Consider the following 18230-nt stretch of genomic DNA (forward strand, 5'->3'; position numbering starts at 1 on the left):
GGGGCTCCCCGAGGATTTGCCATCTCCCATCTCCCCCCTTGTGTCATATTCCCTGGCGGTGGCACCCCCGGAGACCCCTGGCCCCATGCCTGAGTCCCACGGGGGTCCCCGAGCAATGGCTGGCCCAGCCCCGGGGAGATGCGGCCACGCCGGACTCACCGAGATGCGCCTGGGACGGGGAGCAGGTGGCCACGAGGAGGAGGGCGACCAGGGTGGCTGCGGGGACCTTCATGGTGCTGCGGGGACCGAGGGAGCCACGAGCGGGGCTGGAGCTGGGGGGCTGCGGGGCTCTTCTCTGCATGATGCTTGGCCCCTCTGGCCATGCCCTCCTTTTATCCCTGGCCGCTGGGCAGGGGCAGGGTTTCAAGGAAAGAAAATGAGCGCATCATACCGGGGAAATTATGTCAGGATCACCCAGATTTGCTGAGCTGGAGAAGGCAAGGAAACCGCAGAAAGGGGAAGCGCCGGCCACGGGGCTGCGACTTTCAGATTCCATTTGGCTGCCCCCGGGGACCAGCCAGAGTGCGAAGCCCCCCGACACCCACCCTGCCGCTGCTGCAAGGACCCCGCTGGCCACGAGCCAGGCTGGGGCACGGAGCCCCATGGCCAGAGCCCCGACAGCAGCCCCAAGCAGGCAGCCGTGGAGCATCGCCCGCCAGCTCCAGGCAGGGATTTGCTTTGCAATGGCCCCAGCAGCATCACCGTGCTGGGGGGCTGCGGGGCTGCTCTGTGGATGGACAGCCCAGCCCGGCTCAGATGCCAGGGCATGGCCACCCCCAGCCACCGCTGCTCTCGCTGGCACAAAACCGCTGCCAGGAGTCAAATCCCAACTGGTCCCTAGTTTTGCCGCAAATACCACTTCTCACCCTGCTCCACACCAGTCGCAGCTGTTAGCTCTGTAATGATGCATTGCACTGACATTCATCTCCACTGATAGCACTGCTTCTTGGTTGGACACATAGGAAAGATCATGTAGGAGCAAGGTTGTGTTGAGTTAGGATCCCTGTGGGTCTCACATTTGTCCCATTTTGCTGGTAATATGGTCAACACCACTATTCTCATGCCAGAAAGGTCACAGAGACGTGGAGGAGCAGATGGCCTGTAAGGACAGGACTCTGTCACACTGCTCCAGCGCTGGAGCAGTGGGGCTCAGGCTGCAGCCTAGGCTGCCACCCTCCCCATCCCCCCGATGAACAGAGATTCTACACCTTTCTAAGGAATTTAGTTTTGGCTGCAGTCTGCAGCCTCTTGGCAGTCAAGTTGTTGCAATTACTGCTTGCCCATTTCTTCTCAAGCAGGATAATTTCATCCAATTTAAGCTCTCTCTACTGGCTTAGCCCCAAAAAAGTAAATACACCCATGTCAGGAGACAGGGCGCGATGAGTACGAGCTGGAGGGAGGAGAAGGTTCTGTGGGTGCCCACTGAGGTCAGCTCATTGCAGCCTTGCAGATGAAACCTCGAAGAGATCGTACCATGACTGAAAAGGGGAAGCATTTGCAATTCCAGAGGGTAATTCCCAAATGCCCCCACTGGTGCACACCCAGAAAGAAAGAGCTGCCAAACTTACCACTTCCCTCGTTTGTCTTTTTCTTTTTCCAGCCTTGCCCTGACGCTGCCCTGTGATGCTGCAAAAGTTTTGCTGCTCAGCTCCCAGTTACCATGCAACCCACCCCAGCCTCCCGCCGCCTGCCTCCTGACCCTTGCTCGGGCATGACTAATTCCTGCCAGCCTGGTAGAAGGGAAAATTCTTACTCACTGAGACCCTGAGCAATGGCTGTGCCCATCCTCACTGCACGGCAGGGGTGATGCTCCCCGTTCACACACAGGCATAAACCTCATGGTGGCTTTTGCCCAGGAAACTTCCCCCTGCCAACAGGTCCCTGTCTGAAGGATGCATCTCTCTGAGCCAGCACTCGTTTGGAAGGAGGTGTAGGATTAGGAGAAAAGGTCATGATTGTTTCTTTTAGAAAAGATGGAGGTGAGAACAGGAGTAAATCTTCTCACTGGAGACCTCCAGGAAGGGCTAGGCAGCCCTGATCCGGCCTCAGGGCAGTGGTATGAACAGAAACCACCTCGCCAGCTCTCCAGCTGCCTACTTTCAGCTTTTTCTGTTTAAGCTGTTCTGTGCCTGAGGCTACAAATGAATAAATCCTTTGTAATTAACGGTGACCAAGGTCTTCACCTGGGGCATTTGAGAAGGGCTTGGAGGAGAGGTAGTATGCTGTAAATGTTCCTGCTCCTCAAACATCACTGGATACACAAAAGCAGAAGGAAAAGGCTCAACTCCTCAGAGGACTGAAGATCTGCATGACTTTTTCTGTTCATGCCATGTCAGAGTCATTATGAGGTTTCTCTTAACCTCAAAGCATCCTCTGTGTGCAGAGAATCCTGAGCTCAGGGGTCAGCCCGCAGAAGCCTTCGGTGATTTTATGAACCCCTCTGCCTGTAAACCCTCATATCTCCCATGAAGACCTGCCCCAGACCCTCACCCTCGAACCACCCCCTTCTGGCACCTTGTCTGCCCTCAGCACAGCCAGTTTTGCTTTGTTTAACCAAGAGGAGTGTGAGGGAGGACACCAGCATGCAACAGGCTGTTAGAACGAAGACAACCAGCAACTGCTCCCTAGGTCAACTGTAGAAACAAGATGCTGAGCTACCCAAACCCCAGGGTGGGATACTTCTGGGAAGAGTGGCCCCAAGCCAGGGTTGAACTAGGCTTGGGGAGGAAAACTGAGTCACGGGGCTCACAGCCGGGGATGAGCAATGGCAGTGGGCAACGCTGGCTTGGTGGGAGCCCCTTCGCCTGCCCAAGCAGAGAGAAAAGGAGTGGGATAGGCAAGAGAGTAGCAACGGCAACAACAAATACCAAGATGGTGATAAGGAATATCCCCCGCACAGCAAATATTAGGAACTGAGATCAGCGCATTGACCAGTAAAAGTGTGATGAACCGTAGGCATTGGCTTTAGCAGTACCAGAAGAAAGGTTGTCATCTGGTGGGAACCACAGAACATCTCGCAATTGCAAAGATTATTTCTGATGGAAACAGTGAAAATATTTCCTCTTTGCTGCAGAAATGGTTGGCCAAGCTCTCAGTTCTCCATTTAGATGAGAGCCGGATGGGACTTCTTACTGGACAGTGACGAAATACTTCCATTCTAACTGGAATCAAGGCTATTTCAATGAATTGCACAAAACTGCAGCTCAGCAAAAGTAGAAAGTTTGTGTTTAAACATGTTTAAGGAATTAAATACAAGGAACTGATGTAAAGGGAGAGTGAAGAAATTAAATATTTTTTCAGTTCTTCTACCATGGAAGGCCTCCATAAACAGATTACTTTCTAATCCAGCAGGAAACAAGAGAAATTTGGGTCTCAGGGGTGGACACAGACGGACAGGACACAGGATAGGGAGGAAACATAGGAGACCAGTAAATCCATCTTTACAAATACAAATTTGAAAAACAGGAGAAAATAAAAGCTCATTAGTTAAGAAGGGGACCAGGGGACCAAAGATGCCACCTCTTTTTGGCTTGTCTGCATAGACAAAACAAGAGGTTATGGTTAAGTACTCAACACAATCAAAATTTAGTGCACACAGGTGAGAGAAGGGAAAAGAGAACAAATAAGTAAGGAAGAGGTAGATAAGGCAGGTGTAGTCAAACAAAAAGGCCCCAAAGATTCCTCTAACTTCTGCCTGAACCGGGCTGTGGCCATCTCTGAAGCACTGGTGATTAGCAGGACAAACTCACATGGAGTAGAAAAAGCACCAGAAAGCCAGTGATGAGCAAACATGGCACTTGTCTTGCATAATCAGATGGTTTTGGCACTACCTTGCATGTGCTCTTTAGGAAAACAAAGGAATTAAAGTCTAAACCACACATTATCCCCAGGGGCTGCAAGCATGGTTAAAAGACCAGAGGGGCCATCATTAGTGGCCTGAGGGCAGGCGGCTGGCAGGGCAGGGGGGACAAGTCAAGGCATGACAACACATGAAGAGCTGCACTGAGAGAGCAGCCAGAAGCAGCAGGAACAGCGTGCAGTCAAAGCAGACCCCCAGATCTGCTCGGTACTGGGGTGAGGACCTTGCCTCTTAGGGCTTCACATTTCAAGAAATAAGCGATAGGAGGAGAGCAAGAAAAGAGCAGCAAGAAAGTCCTGTGCCCAGACAGGGCAGCCAGCCGATGTCATGGGATTCATTTAGACTAGGAGAAGAGGAGGGATGACCTCAGCCACTGTAACAGGACAATATTGTGTCTGGTCCCCAAGCCTGCAAAAGCTGGGACACAACTGCCTCAGCCTGCAGGCGCCTTTAGGAAAGCCTCCCCAGCTCCGCAGAGTTTACCCTGTGGATAAATCCCTGCTAGCTGACAGAAGCGGGCTGTATTTCTGACACCAAGTCAGGCCAGAGGGGTGGGCTCTGCATCTCTTTGAGGAGAGACTGCCAGACGTGTGGGTCCCTGCACTTCACAGCGCTCAAGGGATCACAGCAGCCCTTCTGCCTTCACCACGCACCAGCATAAGAGAGAAGGAAACCACAGACAGAAAGTAATGAAAGAAACTGCCAACACCACGATTCCATGCAAGTGTAGAGAAAACCACATGGCATTATGCAACATCCGTCTGGAAGCGACACTCATCATTGATAAAAATTATGCAAAGGGCTCCCGTGACTAGAGGTTACAAGAAAAACACAGATCAGCCACCAGTCTCACCCTGCAATGAGCTGTCGCTGACCCTTGCATATTGAGAGTAATTCAGCATTCAAAGTGGAATTCCTAAACCAGTCCCCACTGCTAGCTTTTTAAGACAAATTCCTGAATGTCCTTTCCTCCTCAGAGGATCCCGTGCTATGCTATGCACAAAGACCACAGCTCAGGGCAGGGATTTTTCCATAGTCCTGCATCAAAGACAGACCTGTTCTCTCCCCAGCTTGAGTGACTTCTACAGGAGACCAGAAGAGTGGCAAGAGCAAAAATAACCTCTCCGCAGGCAGGACATTGCAGCACGCCTGTGTGCACACATGACAAAAATCCACAAAGGGATTAGTTAAGTCCAGCAAAAGCGGGGTAACTTGACTCTGCAGGCACCTGTGTCTGACACCCCTCCAGCCACCCAGCACAGCACCACCAAACCACAGGGACACCGGGAGCTGGTTACCCCCTCAGCTCCGTGTCTGAGCTTAGAGACCACCCCAGGGGATGTATTTCACCCAGTGATGGCTGCAGCCTCAAGTTCTCTCACCTTCTCCCTGACTCCCCATATTGACTCCAAGTCCCCAGCCTCAAGCATCCCTTGGTCCTTAAGGCAAGCAGATACACTTCTTTAAACAAAACCAGGGAAAGGAAATGTTATGTGAGGGGAGCAAACATTTACATAAGAAAAAGTACCCTGCTTCACCTAAAAGTAAATACATCTCTCTGCAAGTAGCAGGATTCAGAGCACAAAGCACAGCGAAACAGCCAGGTTAGAAGCTCACTTGCCAGCTCAGAAGCTCACTTGCCAGCTCACTGACACCTTCTCACCACACTGTGAGCCCAGATTTGCTCTGCCGTAGTCTAGCCCCCGCAACACCTCCCCCAGCTCTCACATTGTGCTTATCCCCCATCCTGCTGTTTGTCTCCTGTGCCTCTGACTTGCACCTGCAGCCCTGTTCTCACACCTGTGCTTAAAAGAACAGCCCTGGGGCTAATTCACCAGGGCTGGGTTTGGTTTTGCAGGAGCACACGGGCTCTGGTCTCCCAGGTGTACTGACCTACGGCTCTTCTGTGCAAATTGGCAGAGCCACTGGCTCTTGGCCTCTGCAGAGATCTGCGCCTGCCCACCGGAGCGCATCGTCGGGACTTTAAAAAGAAGTTGTCTGACTGCAAGAAGTGATTTCAGTTTTGAGCTTGCAGACAGCAACTACCATTGCATTGCCTCCTGCGCCCAGACAGCAGATTGCACAAGTCCCATTTCCATGAAAACAAGCTAAAAATAAAAAATTATCTAAACTTACATAGCTGGGGTTATTTCATAGCAATTGCTTGTCTGTCTTCTCCACTTTTTGCCCTTGACAAGACCTTCTGGAAGACAGTTTCACATGTTAATTATGCCTTGTGTCAAAATATTTCTCTCTGGTGCAGAGTTTCTCTCTATAAATGGGTTTAACCACGTAACTGTCCTTTTCTTCTTCTGCATGAAAGGATAAATAATCAATATTGAATGTTTATTTTTAAGCTCCCTTCATCTATTTGCCCCACTCTTCAGTCTTTCATCTCCAAGTCACTAAATGCTTTCATCACCTGGCTCAAAGTCTTCTGTGTTGGCTCTATCCTTCTCAGAGTCAAAATGATCACAGCTGAACGTGGCATTCAGAGATCATCCTGCTGGTTTCCACAACACCAGGGTATTTGGATAATTCATTTCTGTCCCGTACTTCACACACGCCAATATTCTACTTAATCCTTAGACTGGCAGCACCAAAGATCAACCCCAGTTAAGGAAATGTTAAATCTCATTTTCTAAAGAAAATGGTATCTAGGGGACATGAATGTCATCAAAGAGGAATGGAACAGAGACTTCCAAGTTACACGGGCCAAATACTCAGGACCTAAATCTCTTTAAAATCTGGCCATAAACTCGAAAACATTACATAGCTCTTTCTCTTTCCCAAGCAGCTGTAGTTCATTTGACCTTAGACACAGAAGTTAGCATTTCAAATGACTCCTGAGCGAATGTCATCTGCTAGCATGTTGTTCCATCCACTAACTCTGTGACACCAGTCTTCTCCAGCCCTGATTAGTGGAAATAGTTTTGTATTTTGCAGACATATGCCTCCCACTGAACTCCCCTCTCCAGATCCTTGGGCATCACATAAGATATAACATATTTGCAATATATCATACAGTATGGGTCCTGACGCACACCAACACTAACATAATAGCTTCCTTTTATAAGTTCACAGATCTTTGCGACAAAGGAAATGCAGTAGATCTCACTTGTCTGGGCTCCAGTAAGACATTTGAAATGGTGCCACACAGTAAATTATTAGCTAAGCTAGAGAAGATGTGACTGGCATATGAAATGTGAAGTGGGTAAGGAGTCACCTGAAAGGGGCACGGTAATTGCTTCAGCTGAAAGATGATGTGTTAGACTGAAGGGGGTTTACCAGTACAGTTCCTTGAGTTTCTGCCTCAAAAATTATTCTGCTTAACATTTACATTAATGATCTTGGCACAAAAAGCAGGAGAATGCAAAGAAAACCTGCTGACGAGGCAAAATGGGATGCTATCATCAATCTAGAAGAGCCCAGGATATCACACAGAAAGATTATAATGACCTTGAGGACTGGAGCAATGGAGAAGGGATTTGATTCAGCAGTGCAGACTGCACGATCATGCTGTTGGGGACAAGGGACAGCAGGAGCAGCCGCTCTGGTTTGGGAGGCTGTAAGACGGAAATGTCTGAGGCAGGGGAAGACCCATGCTACAAATCACAAGACCGTGACAAGACCCTGGTGTTACACATCATGAAGAGTCAAATGCAAAAGAGCTTGGGTTGAAGGGTTAGGAAAATGAGGGACTGATCTGTGTGAACGCATCAAAGCCAACACCAGGGATAGAAAAGAGGTGCAGTGGACACTGCTGGTGTAAGGACATATAGCTAGAAACCAGCTGGGAATACAAAGAGATGGGAAATTAGATTTCCACATAAAAGTAGTACGTTTCTCATGCAGGTTTTTGACCAAAGCAGGGCAGATAAAAAAATCACCACCACTCCAATGGATATCAGTCCTACTGTGCAGCCAGCACGCTTGAGAAGCCAGCCAGATTAGAGGCGTGCTCTTCCTTCTGATTTTGAACAAGTTTGGTTTACAGGGGCGGTTTAGAGCCCTATTTTAAAAGATGTCACTAACTACAACTTTGTTTTGGAATCAAATGTTCTACAAGGCTGTACAAATACCATCCGCCCGGGTGGATGGCAGCTGCCTGCTCTCATTCCCAGGACAAATGCTAGACTCCCTTGTTCCCCTCCAGGACTGGAGGGGTGGCAGCAGCTTTGGGGGTTTGATACATGATTAACTGCTTCAGTGTGAAACCCCTCTGGCCTGCTGAGCTCAACCACTCAGTCTGGAATCACTGAATAATAACAGCCTTTCCTACAAAATTCCTCCAGATTATCCTTTCTGGACATAACAGCTCCCCTTTCCTGCCCTGAAGGAGCAGGGCTGAGGCAGTCTCTCACAGTGTAGACACTCCTATCTCCTAAACTCCTTGCTGCTTCTGTTCCCCAGGAGTGAATTTAGTTTTGCACTTGCAGCCTTTAACTCTTCACACGCCCCGTATTTATCCATCCCATCTCACTGTCCTTGCTGCCACATCCCAGGAACAGTTACCTTCACTGCAGCGCCAAAGCACATCAGATCTCCTTTAGGATCATCAGAGGTTTAGAGTTCTCTCTTTTTGGTTTCCTCTGCATACCTGGCTCTGATCACTTTGTACAAGTCCCCTCAGAGTTTCCTCAGCTGCCTCTGCTGAGTTGAAAGAATTTTGTAACACTATTTTAAATATTCAGGCTTTTTCTATTTACTTCCTCTTTCTCTAGAATCTCCCTTCTGAATTTACTGGCACAAGACTATTTCTGGGCTCAGCTCGTATCCCTTTCCTCTTGCTCCTTTCAACAACCGGACACAGGACTGAGTCACACTGTAGGCAGGATTATTTAATGGTCCCTCCAGATCTCTCGCTTCTATCCCCCACCCCAGTCTGCAAAGCCCAGCACCCACAGCATCCCCCCAGCCACAAAGCTGCCCCTGGACAGTATCTTCCACTTTTCAGCTGAAGGTGATTGATTTTTTTCCATCTGTAAATTCCCCAGTGAGAGCACAGAGGTTTATGGCCCAGCAGGTAACAAGCTGTCACATCTTGGCTTTCCTTTTAGGACCAAACCTGGAGTAATGGCAACCATTAGCCCTTTACTATCCTTGTAAGAGACAGCTCCTTCCCACAGGCTCCCCACCCTAACCCTGCTGGGTGTAATTCAGCATGACAAAGCCTTCTCCTCCCAGGACTCCTGATTTAAAGTGCTCTTTGGTGTGAAAACTACTTTCTACCCCAGTCGAAATGCCTCAGTGCAGTCCCAGGGGTGGGCTTCCCCCTGTGCCTCCAAAAAGCTGACCCTATCCCTGAAAATACCTTGCAGGAAGACAGAGAGGAACCCAAAGTGCAGAGAACCAGAAATAACAGCACACAGCTGAGTCTTACAGCTGAGTCTTGCATCTGGGCTTGTCTTTTGTCCATAGAACTGTGTGAAAACAGTTTGACCTGGGGGTTTTGCCACCAAGGACTCACCACAGCTGTCCCCATGCCAGGACTGTGTCTCCACCATACTCCCCATCACCCAGAGCAGCAGGCTGGGAGCACAAGTGACAACAGCAGATGAAAGGTGCTAGCCTAGTGCCCCACACACACTCCTAAAGTTTGGGCACAAGTACCAGGGATGCTCTGGGAAGGCCACAAGAAGTTGGCAGCCGCATCCAGCAACAGAGAACAAATACCTTGGGTACAAGAGAATAGGCTCAGAATGCGTGAGGTTCCAGAGAAGTGAGGTGACACCACAAAGAGATGCAGGGACGACAGCCTGCTTACCAGGAAGAAGAGGAAGAAGCTTGCTTGTGCAGAGCTCTGCACCAGCAGTCTGTGAAGGCAGGGTGCAAACTCGTCTTGCTGCCGGTGACTGGACTCCTTAACAGCAGCAGCGCAGGGAGAAAAAGGTCAAGAGCAGATGACTGGGGGGTCAGCCACATGCCCTGTGGTGCCCACCTTCCAGGGCTGGGGCAACCTGGATGCAGGCTAGGTGAGTACAAACCAGCTGCTCTCTAAAAGCCAGGTCCCTGGAGCAACATGCTGTCTCTAAAGGCCTAAACAGCATTTGCTGGCTCCCGCAGCTCAGATCAGGAGCACTCCACTGAGCAAGAACCGAGCAAACAGTTTCCCAATCTAAGGTTTTTATGAGGGCAGAGAAAGCCCCCTGGGATTAAAACAAGTGGTTTTTCAGAGAAACATGGAAAACAGGGCTGAGGCGAGTCATCAGCTTCCACACAGAAGATCAGCATTCACTGTGTCACTCCAGGAACAGACTGCTTTGCTCTCTAGGTGATCTATTAGCACTTCCTCACTGCTGCATTATTTTTTTCTTCCATTTTTTGCTGTAGTTTGAGACCAGAACATTGCATCTCCTCCAACAGGAAAACAAAGAATGAATTTGTTCTTTCCTCCTTGCAGTGACCCTTGAGACTGTTCTCAGGCCTCTCCCACCCTCTTTAGACTACCCACCACAATTCCTCCATTCTCTGCAAATTTAACAGGCCTATGCTTGTTTCAAATAGCATTAAGGAATATAACACATAGCACCACCAGACACGCAGGGTCCCACATGCTTCTGGCAGTCATGGATGAAATCCACTCAGGAGGCCATTTGCACAGTCTGATGACAATGATGTGTCAGAACTATTATAGGATTTTCTTTTTGGTAATATGGGGAGTTAGCTCATACCCATGGGACAAAGTTGTTAATGCAATAATCCCTTCTCAGAGTATAGTGCTTGCATATTTTGAATCCCCATCCAAAATTATGTCAGGTTAAACCGCAGGAAGAGAACAGAAGCAAGTTCAGGCTAGTGTGGGAACATACGAATTGGCAGAGATTTTGCATGGAGCAATGCAGGGTTATCCAAGCCAGGTCTTTCTGAGCCAGTGCAGAGCAGAACTGTGCAGCATCACAGCATCGCAGCACCATCTGCTGACTGCTGCCTGCAGGTCCACAGGTCTTCACCATTATCAGCTGTATGTTGGGCTTCAAGTGTTCAAAAAACGGCAACAGCATCATTAGATAAATACCTCACTCTCTAGGGTGACAAATCTTGCCATTACGGATTAGGACAAGGTATCTATGTTCTCTTCCCTGCTTTGGGGGAAACCAGGGCTCACACTTCTCATTCTTCAACTGAAAGACACATCCTCCTCGCACATCTGTAGCTGCCTGTTTTAAGAAGTGGTCAATACTGCAAGTGACTATGAGCACCAGAAGCACCAACACAGAAATTTTAATTGCTGCAAATATTTATTTAGGATTTAAGTAAACTGATGCCCAGGTGGCACTTCTCTTCACAGTGCCCTCCCAGCAACAGCATCTGACTCCATCTGTGGTTGTGCAGATATTTCTCCAGCAGATCCCTGCTTCTCTTACCCCAGCTAATCTTTCAAACACCCATACATGCAGGAAGATAGCGTTGCGCATGAGCAATGCACAGCGAGAACACCTGTGAGCCAGCAGGCTGAGGACAGCTTGTGCAGATAGGCTTCATTTTTAAGCTGGCAGCAGTGTGACCCTGTCCTTTTGTTCACTGTGATACACAGGACCAAGCCCAAAGAAATTAACCTGCATTTGGAGCAGTTCTCTTCCTCTATGTCCTAGACCATGATGCAGCTCAGACACAAAAGCAAAAGGAAGCCCCAGCACACGTGACAGAATGAAGGTACAAGCTTAGTTATCTGCAGCAAGATACACACCAAAAAGATGCAACAGGAAAAGAAGAACCAGTGAAATCCCAGCACTCCTCCCCACCCCCAAATCCAAGAATGCCGCATCCAGAATTGTTTTGTACCGTTTTCCTCTAGCACTATTTCTTATCTCATCACTGTTTAAGTCCTGGTCAGTGCCACCTACCCAACCCCTTGGCACCTTGGCTACATCTGCCTTTTCAGTCTGATACCTCTGACAGCTTCTCCATCTCACACACAAGGCTCTTCCCAGACAGATCAGAAACTATCCATGCAATTGCCAACAGCCTGCAAACATCTCATATCAGAGCTATAAAGAGAATTAATGCACCCCACCCACCCACCTAAGGCAGTAATTTATCTCAAGGCTGAGAAAACAAGACAACAGAACACCACCGCAGATCGCCATTATGTGCATCTTCCTGTGTAAGTGTCAAGACTGGTAAAAGTCTGAGAACAGAGCTGGCTACAGATGCTATCCCCCACCGTGCTCTCAGTCTGTCAGAGTTGTGGACAGAGGAGATTTGTGTGTTTGTTCTTAGAACTTGCCTTGTTATTGTTGTAATATTGACCCAACATTCAGTTCAAAGCTGTTACTAGCAAGTAGAAATTGAAGCTTTTTATTGAATGGTGGTTTTTTGAAGCTTGGCTTTTAGAACAACACATTTAACATTAATGTTAATTTTTACATCACATGTCACATGCTCAGCTGTGCTGCTACTGTAGCTACACCTGCATATTATCTGCTTCCCCAGAAGTACTCAGAACAAAGATTTATGGTGAAACAGACATTTAAACACACACAAAACCGGAAAACGCAAGTAGGTTTTACTAATGAGGCAGACATTTTGCTGCATGCACCCCTCCATCAGAAACAAGTCCAGCTTTAGCAGATACCGATAGCATCTTTTGTCTTTGTCTAATTTGTAAGCTGTGTTACACAGAACGGGAAACAAGTTAATGTATGCAAAGTTTGCTGGAACAGCAAAAGCAACAGAAAGTGCTTGGCCCTAGTCAGAAGCTGTAGAGAGAACAGAAGCTTTGCATTCCAAACAAAGGATTCCCCCAGGAATGAGAGGTATTTGAAGATGTCCACTCCTACATCTGGAATTAAAAGCTGACATTTCTCATAGAGAAATGCAGATCAATTAAGTGAACTAAGAAATGTTTGGGGAAGCCAAGGAAAAAATATTTGGAAGGCAAACACTAAAATGTTGAGCAACTCTATGGGAGTCTTGTCCTACGGATCGGACCAAAACCATGATCAGCCTATTGTGTAGGTAAACACCAAGTTAATGTACAATTTTTTTTTCCCTCATCCCAAACATCTCCTGGAAACTTGCTGCCTAGCATCCTTTCTACATGAGTACAGTACCATACAGCTAAGTCAGTAGGTAAAAACACCTGGGGGAGAAGGTTTAGCAAAGTCTGAAGTGTTTCTTCAAAAGTGCATAAGTAGTAAACAACACTCCTCTGGGTTTGTATGTTTACCATTGTACCCAAAGACACTAGCCCTTTTATACTGGCAGTTTTAGCTCTCCCAGCTTACATTATCTACTTGGAAGCTGAATGACATCGCTCTAACTACAGTAGCATGTCTCTTGTGCTGATGCCTGTCAGCAGAGCTGCACAAGTGTCCTCATATAGGTGCATTTTGCAGCAGCCAAAAAGATGGCCACCAGGATTTACCAGTCTGGTAAGGAAACAAGAGGCTTCAAATGTAGATCACATCCGAGTCATGCTGCTGAACCTACAGGCAAATCAAATAGGAAAAATTAGTTCTGCCCTGAACTACTTAAAACCAAGTAGCTTGCTTTGGTCCGGTTCTTCCTTTACCTCCAGCTCTGGAGCCCTTTGCAAGATACCCTGCAATAGCTTTTTCTTTCTTCTTGAAACAAGCATATTTGCCTCATCTCTGCTGTTTGGATTAGGTTAGTTTTAAAAGTTGCTTCTGTTACTTGCATTAGAAAAAGCTGCTTCCTCATCTGTTGCCACATTCAGCTGTGTGCCTTCTAGTTCTAAGCACACAACCCTGAAGATTCAGGGCTTGAATGTTACACTAGAGTCTCTGACCAATCCTAAGCCCCCTCAGCTTTGTTCATGTAAAACAGCAGCAAATATATCAAGCTTGCTTTATTCCAAATACCTTGCACAATTAGCATTGCCTAGAGAAAGCTGATTTTCTTCCCACTGTTCAAGACCGCATGCCCTTACAGTTCTTCTCAAATGCATACTAGACTCTCCATGGTAGTGAAATTTAAAAGCAGGTTGGTGGGCGTTTTTTCATAAGACCCAGCTCATTAGCTCTTCAGGACTCTTTGACAGGGAATACATCAGCAGAGCACCAAACTGTAGGAAGTCTAGGCATTTATTGGTATCTTACTCCCTGCCCCTTAAAACCAGAAGACAGGCACAGTATGTTGTAAGCTCTCTGTACCTGGGAGCATATTCTCATTTTCAAAACTGGCTGATAAAAGTAAAATTTAACACAGATCCTCCTGCTGCATACAGGTATCTCAGTTTCATTTACCAAGGCTTACAGCTTCGCATTCCAGCTTAGATCATAAGTGAGAAAAAACAGGTGGCCTCAAGTTATAAACTGTCCTGAAGTCTGCCAACGCAGAGTCCCCAAACTCATGCAACAGCCACACACTGACTTGTCATCAGAGAGGCTGTGACAGAGCTGGACAAAACAGATCCTTAAGCCAACCACTCTTTACCTCTCTGAAACTCACAACTTTTAGTCAACGTTTGGAAATTTACTTAGAAATCTGATTACCTTTACAATCTGTTTCCTGGTTCCTGTGCCCACACTGTTGGCAACCAAGGAATCTGCTTGAAAAGATGATTTTTCCACTGGCACTGTGTGTTGAATTTTGTTGGTACAAGGCCAACTGCTTGTAGTATTTAATGAGTAAGCAGGGAAAGGTCTTTGAAGATTTATATCCAATGATTCTCCAGTTTCGAAGGTTTTCATCCATGGTGACGTCTTTAAAAGAAAAGAACACACGGAAATTTAATGCCTTCTCTATATCAACACTCATCAAGCCAAAGAGAACGTCAGATGCATAGTCAGAAAATAAAGGCCATCTTCCCCTAATAATTTTTCCAAGCCCCTCTCCTCTCTGTAAAACTATTGACTCAGAGCCATCTTTGCCACACATGGAACAACCTGGAGAGACAAAGCCAGCCCTATTCTGGCACTGGCTAAGGAAGAGGCTGCCACGTTTATATAAATAACAAGAAACTTACAACAAAAATCTGGGTTTAGTTCCTCACTGCCTTAAAAAAATACACCAAGACAACCACAAAGCACATAAATGAAAATGTTTTGCAAACTATGATGAACCACACTTAAATGTGTTATTAAATTACAGCAATTTAGTTTGCTCTAAGACCTTAAGCCCTTACTATGATTTCATAATCCGTAAAATAAGATGATTATTGTTTGCTTATGGTACGGGTATCCCACCCAGAAAAAACTCCTTAGATTTTGTTTTGACATGAATTTTCCTTGTCTGTGTTCACACTTTTAATATTTTGCTATCAAGGGTACTAAAGCATGTGCCTTGAGCTGAAATACAGCAACTACCTTTGGCACACCCACACTGTTCTCTTTCATGGTTCATGTTGAAAAAAAAAAAGAGGCAGGTACATACATTTCCTAAGGAGCGATCCAAGGATCCCAGTACTTCATTCCAATGACAGTAAAGCCCAGACTGTTTTTCTTCCAATTTCAAAGCATGAATTTCAGACTTCAGTTCCTTCAGTCGATCTTCAAATTTTCTGCTTTTTTCTAAGTAGTCTAGCCTGTAGTCCATAGATTGGAGACAAAAAGCTTATTGGCATGACATAGCGCAAGAATAGTTATGTATGGAAGGAGGAGAGAGGAAAGTCTTCACTTCATTCTGGTTTTTTCATAGGCAAAATTAAGTATGGCACATGTCAGCCTGACTCCCCTGACCCAGTGAGGAGGGGGTTTGCTTCCACCCTTCAGGGTTCACACACGAACTTTTTTATCAAGCATTTCCTGCCAGACCAAGAGAGGAAAAACCTCTCGATGTATTAGATCAAAGCAATACTATACTTTAACACTAGAGGGAAACTTCTGTCTGCTAACACAGTGTTACTCCAGCAAAGTGTACCCCCGACATAATGCCCTCCCAGGACAGAAGGGCTCTGGACTTGTCATGGCTTGATGCCACCAGAACACTCTTCCTCTAAACAGCTAATCTTACAAAGACATAATCCACACCAGCTCAGTAAAAGGCCTCCAGCCATATGTGCAAGTAGGAGGCCATCCTGAGTTATTAACAGGATGAAACTGATTCCCAGAGGTTTTTTTCCTTCCTTTCTGTACTTTCCATGATTAACATTTTCATTTATTTACACCATAAGCATACTGATACCTCTCTCTCTCTATCTCAAAGGACAGTCTCTTGAGGTCAATGTCCTTCAAATCCAGCTTTATGGATCCTTTGTCAAAGTTGACATCTCTGGTGTCAGTTGGGGAGTACTGCGGGTACTTGACCACATGCTGAAGGAGGGAACACAAGCACTGTCAGTAAGATTTGATTTCGGGTTTCTCCCCCCAGCTTCTGCAAAAATGCCATGCTGAGCCATTTTATAAGTTACCCATGGATTCTCAGACACACAGACACTCCTGCAGCCCTTCCCTTCTACCTGAGTAGCCCCAGATGAACTGCTGAAGTCCACAACCCACAGATCCAAGGGCAGAGGAGCATCCTGGCTGCAATAATCCTATTTCAGCAAAGAATGGAAACACATCCGCAGCAGGACTGGAGCAGGAGAGGGAGCTGGGGCACACAGCCTTAGTACTGCCTTCTTGCTGAAGACAGCTCCTTCTGCTTTGCCTGAAGACACTCATGGGCAATTCACATGCCAGGACAACACAGCACAACCATAACCACAAAGTACTGTCTGAGATGGCAGAGAGAGCATTCATGCCTAATACTGACTAAGTCCCAACACCAGTCCTGTTTTTAACTTTTGTCTTGTCTTTATCATCCTCACTGCCCTGAACAAATACAACCTCCATTCTATTTAAGCACCAGTTGATCCTATAGGTGTTCACCCCCTAGCTGGATATAGATATGCCACTACTCAGCTTGATGTGGGCTATAAAAATGGAATCAAAATCTCTGAAGATTAAGTGGTGGCTAGTAAAGCAGAAACTTACAGGGTAATTAAGCCTTGTTATGTCTAAGAGTTTCTGCTTCGCTTTCCGTTCAGCCTCTCTGGCTTCATTCAGATCTTGTTTCAGATGCTCTGCTTCCTTGGCTCTGTAAGACAAATACCCTGACGTAAATGATTGATTATTTCCACAGTAGAAGCAACACATGGATTTCAGAGCTACACACTTCACTAGCTTCCAGAGAATGACATCCATTACTGTGATTCCTTTACCCAGAGACTTGTGGTAGGATGGTCACTTGGAGAACTAACTGGACACAGCATGACACATGCTTTCAAAGACAATCCTGTACAAACTGGCTGAATTAACATGTTTTTCCTACTCCTGATTTCCTTGGGCTCAGTTACGACCTGCTGATACAGATTCTCCAAGCTGTCAGAAATCCTCCCTGAGGTGGGGAAAGCTGCAACATATCTACTCTTTATTTTGGCAAGCTTTTTGGCAGTATCCTAAAACAATCAGAAGGCCCTTAATAGTAAGGTTAAATATCCCCAGTTAACACTGGTCTGCTCTGCATCTTCAGGCAGCACAGTGTTATGGAACAAGCAAACACTTCTAGAGTAGCTTGTATTCCACACGAGTTTACCTGATTTACACTTCTCAAAGATCTGAAAGGGATACAAGAGATCATCACTTGGCACTAATGAATGAAAACAGCCTCATAACTCACAGGGTATACAGACTGGTAAATTTAGATAGATAGTAGCCAGTGTTCTTTTGATAATGCTAAATAGGAAATGCTTCTGCATTCTGGATCTTTAATACTAAACTTCTCTAAAAGCCTTGCATCTAATTCTCTGTAAAATCCTTGACCTGCATCACAACCACTGGTACCAGGTGAAACAAGATGCAAGAAGGCTTAGTCATTCTGAAGTGTTGCTTCAGGAACAATCCCTCCTTCCTGGGCTTAGCTTTGAGAAAAGCAGCATTCTCTCGACCCAGGCATCCCAGTAGAGACCACACAACCCCACTGAAGCATATCTAACCTCCGGTCAGACTCCTTCACCAGCTTCACTGCTATCAGCTCTGCCTCTCGCATCTTTTGCTCCATCAGGCGTTTCTCCTCCTTGGTTTTCAGGGCTGTGATCTCCAGCCTCTGTCGCTCTTGCTCAGCTTCTGCAGCGTTCTGGGCCAGCAATTTTGCCTCTTCTTCTGCAATCTGAGCTTTCTCAGCCAGCAACTCTGCTGCTTCCTGGGATCGGAGCTAAGAAACAATTTCTGTTAGTTACCCTGCCTAGCATCTACAAAATCACCACTGCACACAGTCAGGAAGAGGACATCTTTTCCCAAAAGATCAAGTGATAACAATATTGTTCCTTAAAATAAAAATTATAGTAAACATAACTGTAGGGTCTGGTGCTCCTCCTCTGCTTCAGTATTGCCTGAAATTCCTGCCTCTCACATTTACAAAGCAAGACGACACATTTGCTTAAGGCTGGAGAAAGACTAACCAAAAATTGAAGCTGGCCCCTTCA

The 18230-nt window shown here is 46.7% G+C and overlaps 1 protein-coding gene across 4 annotated transcripts in view; it reads right to left on the reverse strand.

Annotated features, from left to right (window-relative positions):
* LOC308058398 (merlin-like) overlaps positions 1-18230 on the reverse strand; it is a 37510-nt gene that overhangs the window by 186 nt on the left and 19094 nt on the right. For 3 of the 4 annotated variants that reach the window (XM_080374095.1, XM_080374094.1, XM_080374093.1), the window contains 5 exons: positions 17742-17959; positions 16741-16843; positions 15950-16077; positions 15200-15350; positions 160-14529 (listed from right to left, as the gene is read on the reverse strand). In XM_080374095.1, the coding sequence (XP_080230221.1) occupies positions 14281-14529; positions 15200-15350; positions 15950-16077; positions 16741-16843; positions 17742-17959 (849 nt within the window). In that variant the 3' untranslated portion in view covers positions 160-14280. The remainder of the gene's footprint in view (positions 1-159; positions 14530-15199; positions 15351-15949; positions 16078-16740; positions 16844-17741; positions 17960-18230) is intronic. The other variant, XM_080374096.1, reaches the window with a different exon arrangement.

The sequence above is a fragment of the Falco punctatus genome (assembly GCF_963210335.1).
Source record: "Falco punctatus genome assembly, chromosome: 1".
NCBI classification, from domain to species: Eukaryota; Metazoa; Chordata; class Aves; order Falconiformes; family Falconidae; genus Falco; species Falco punctatus.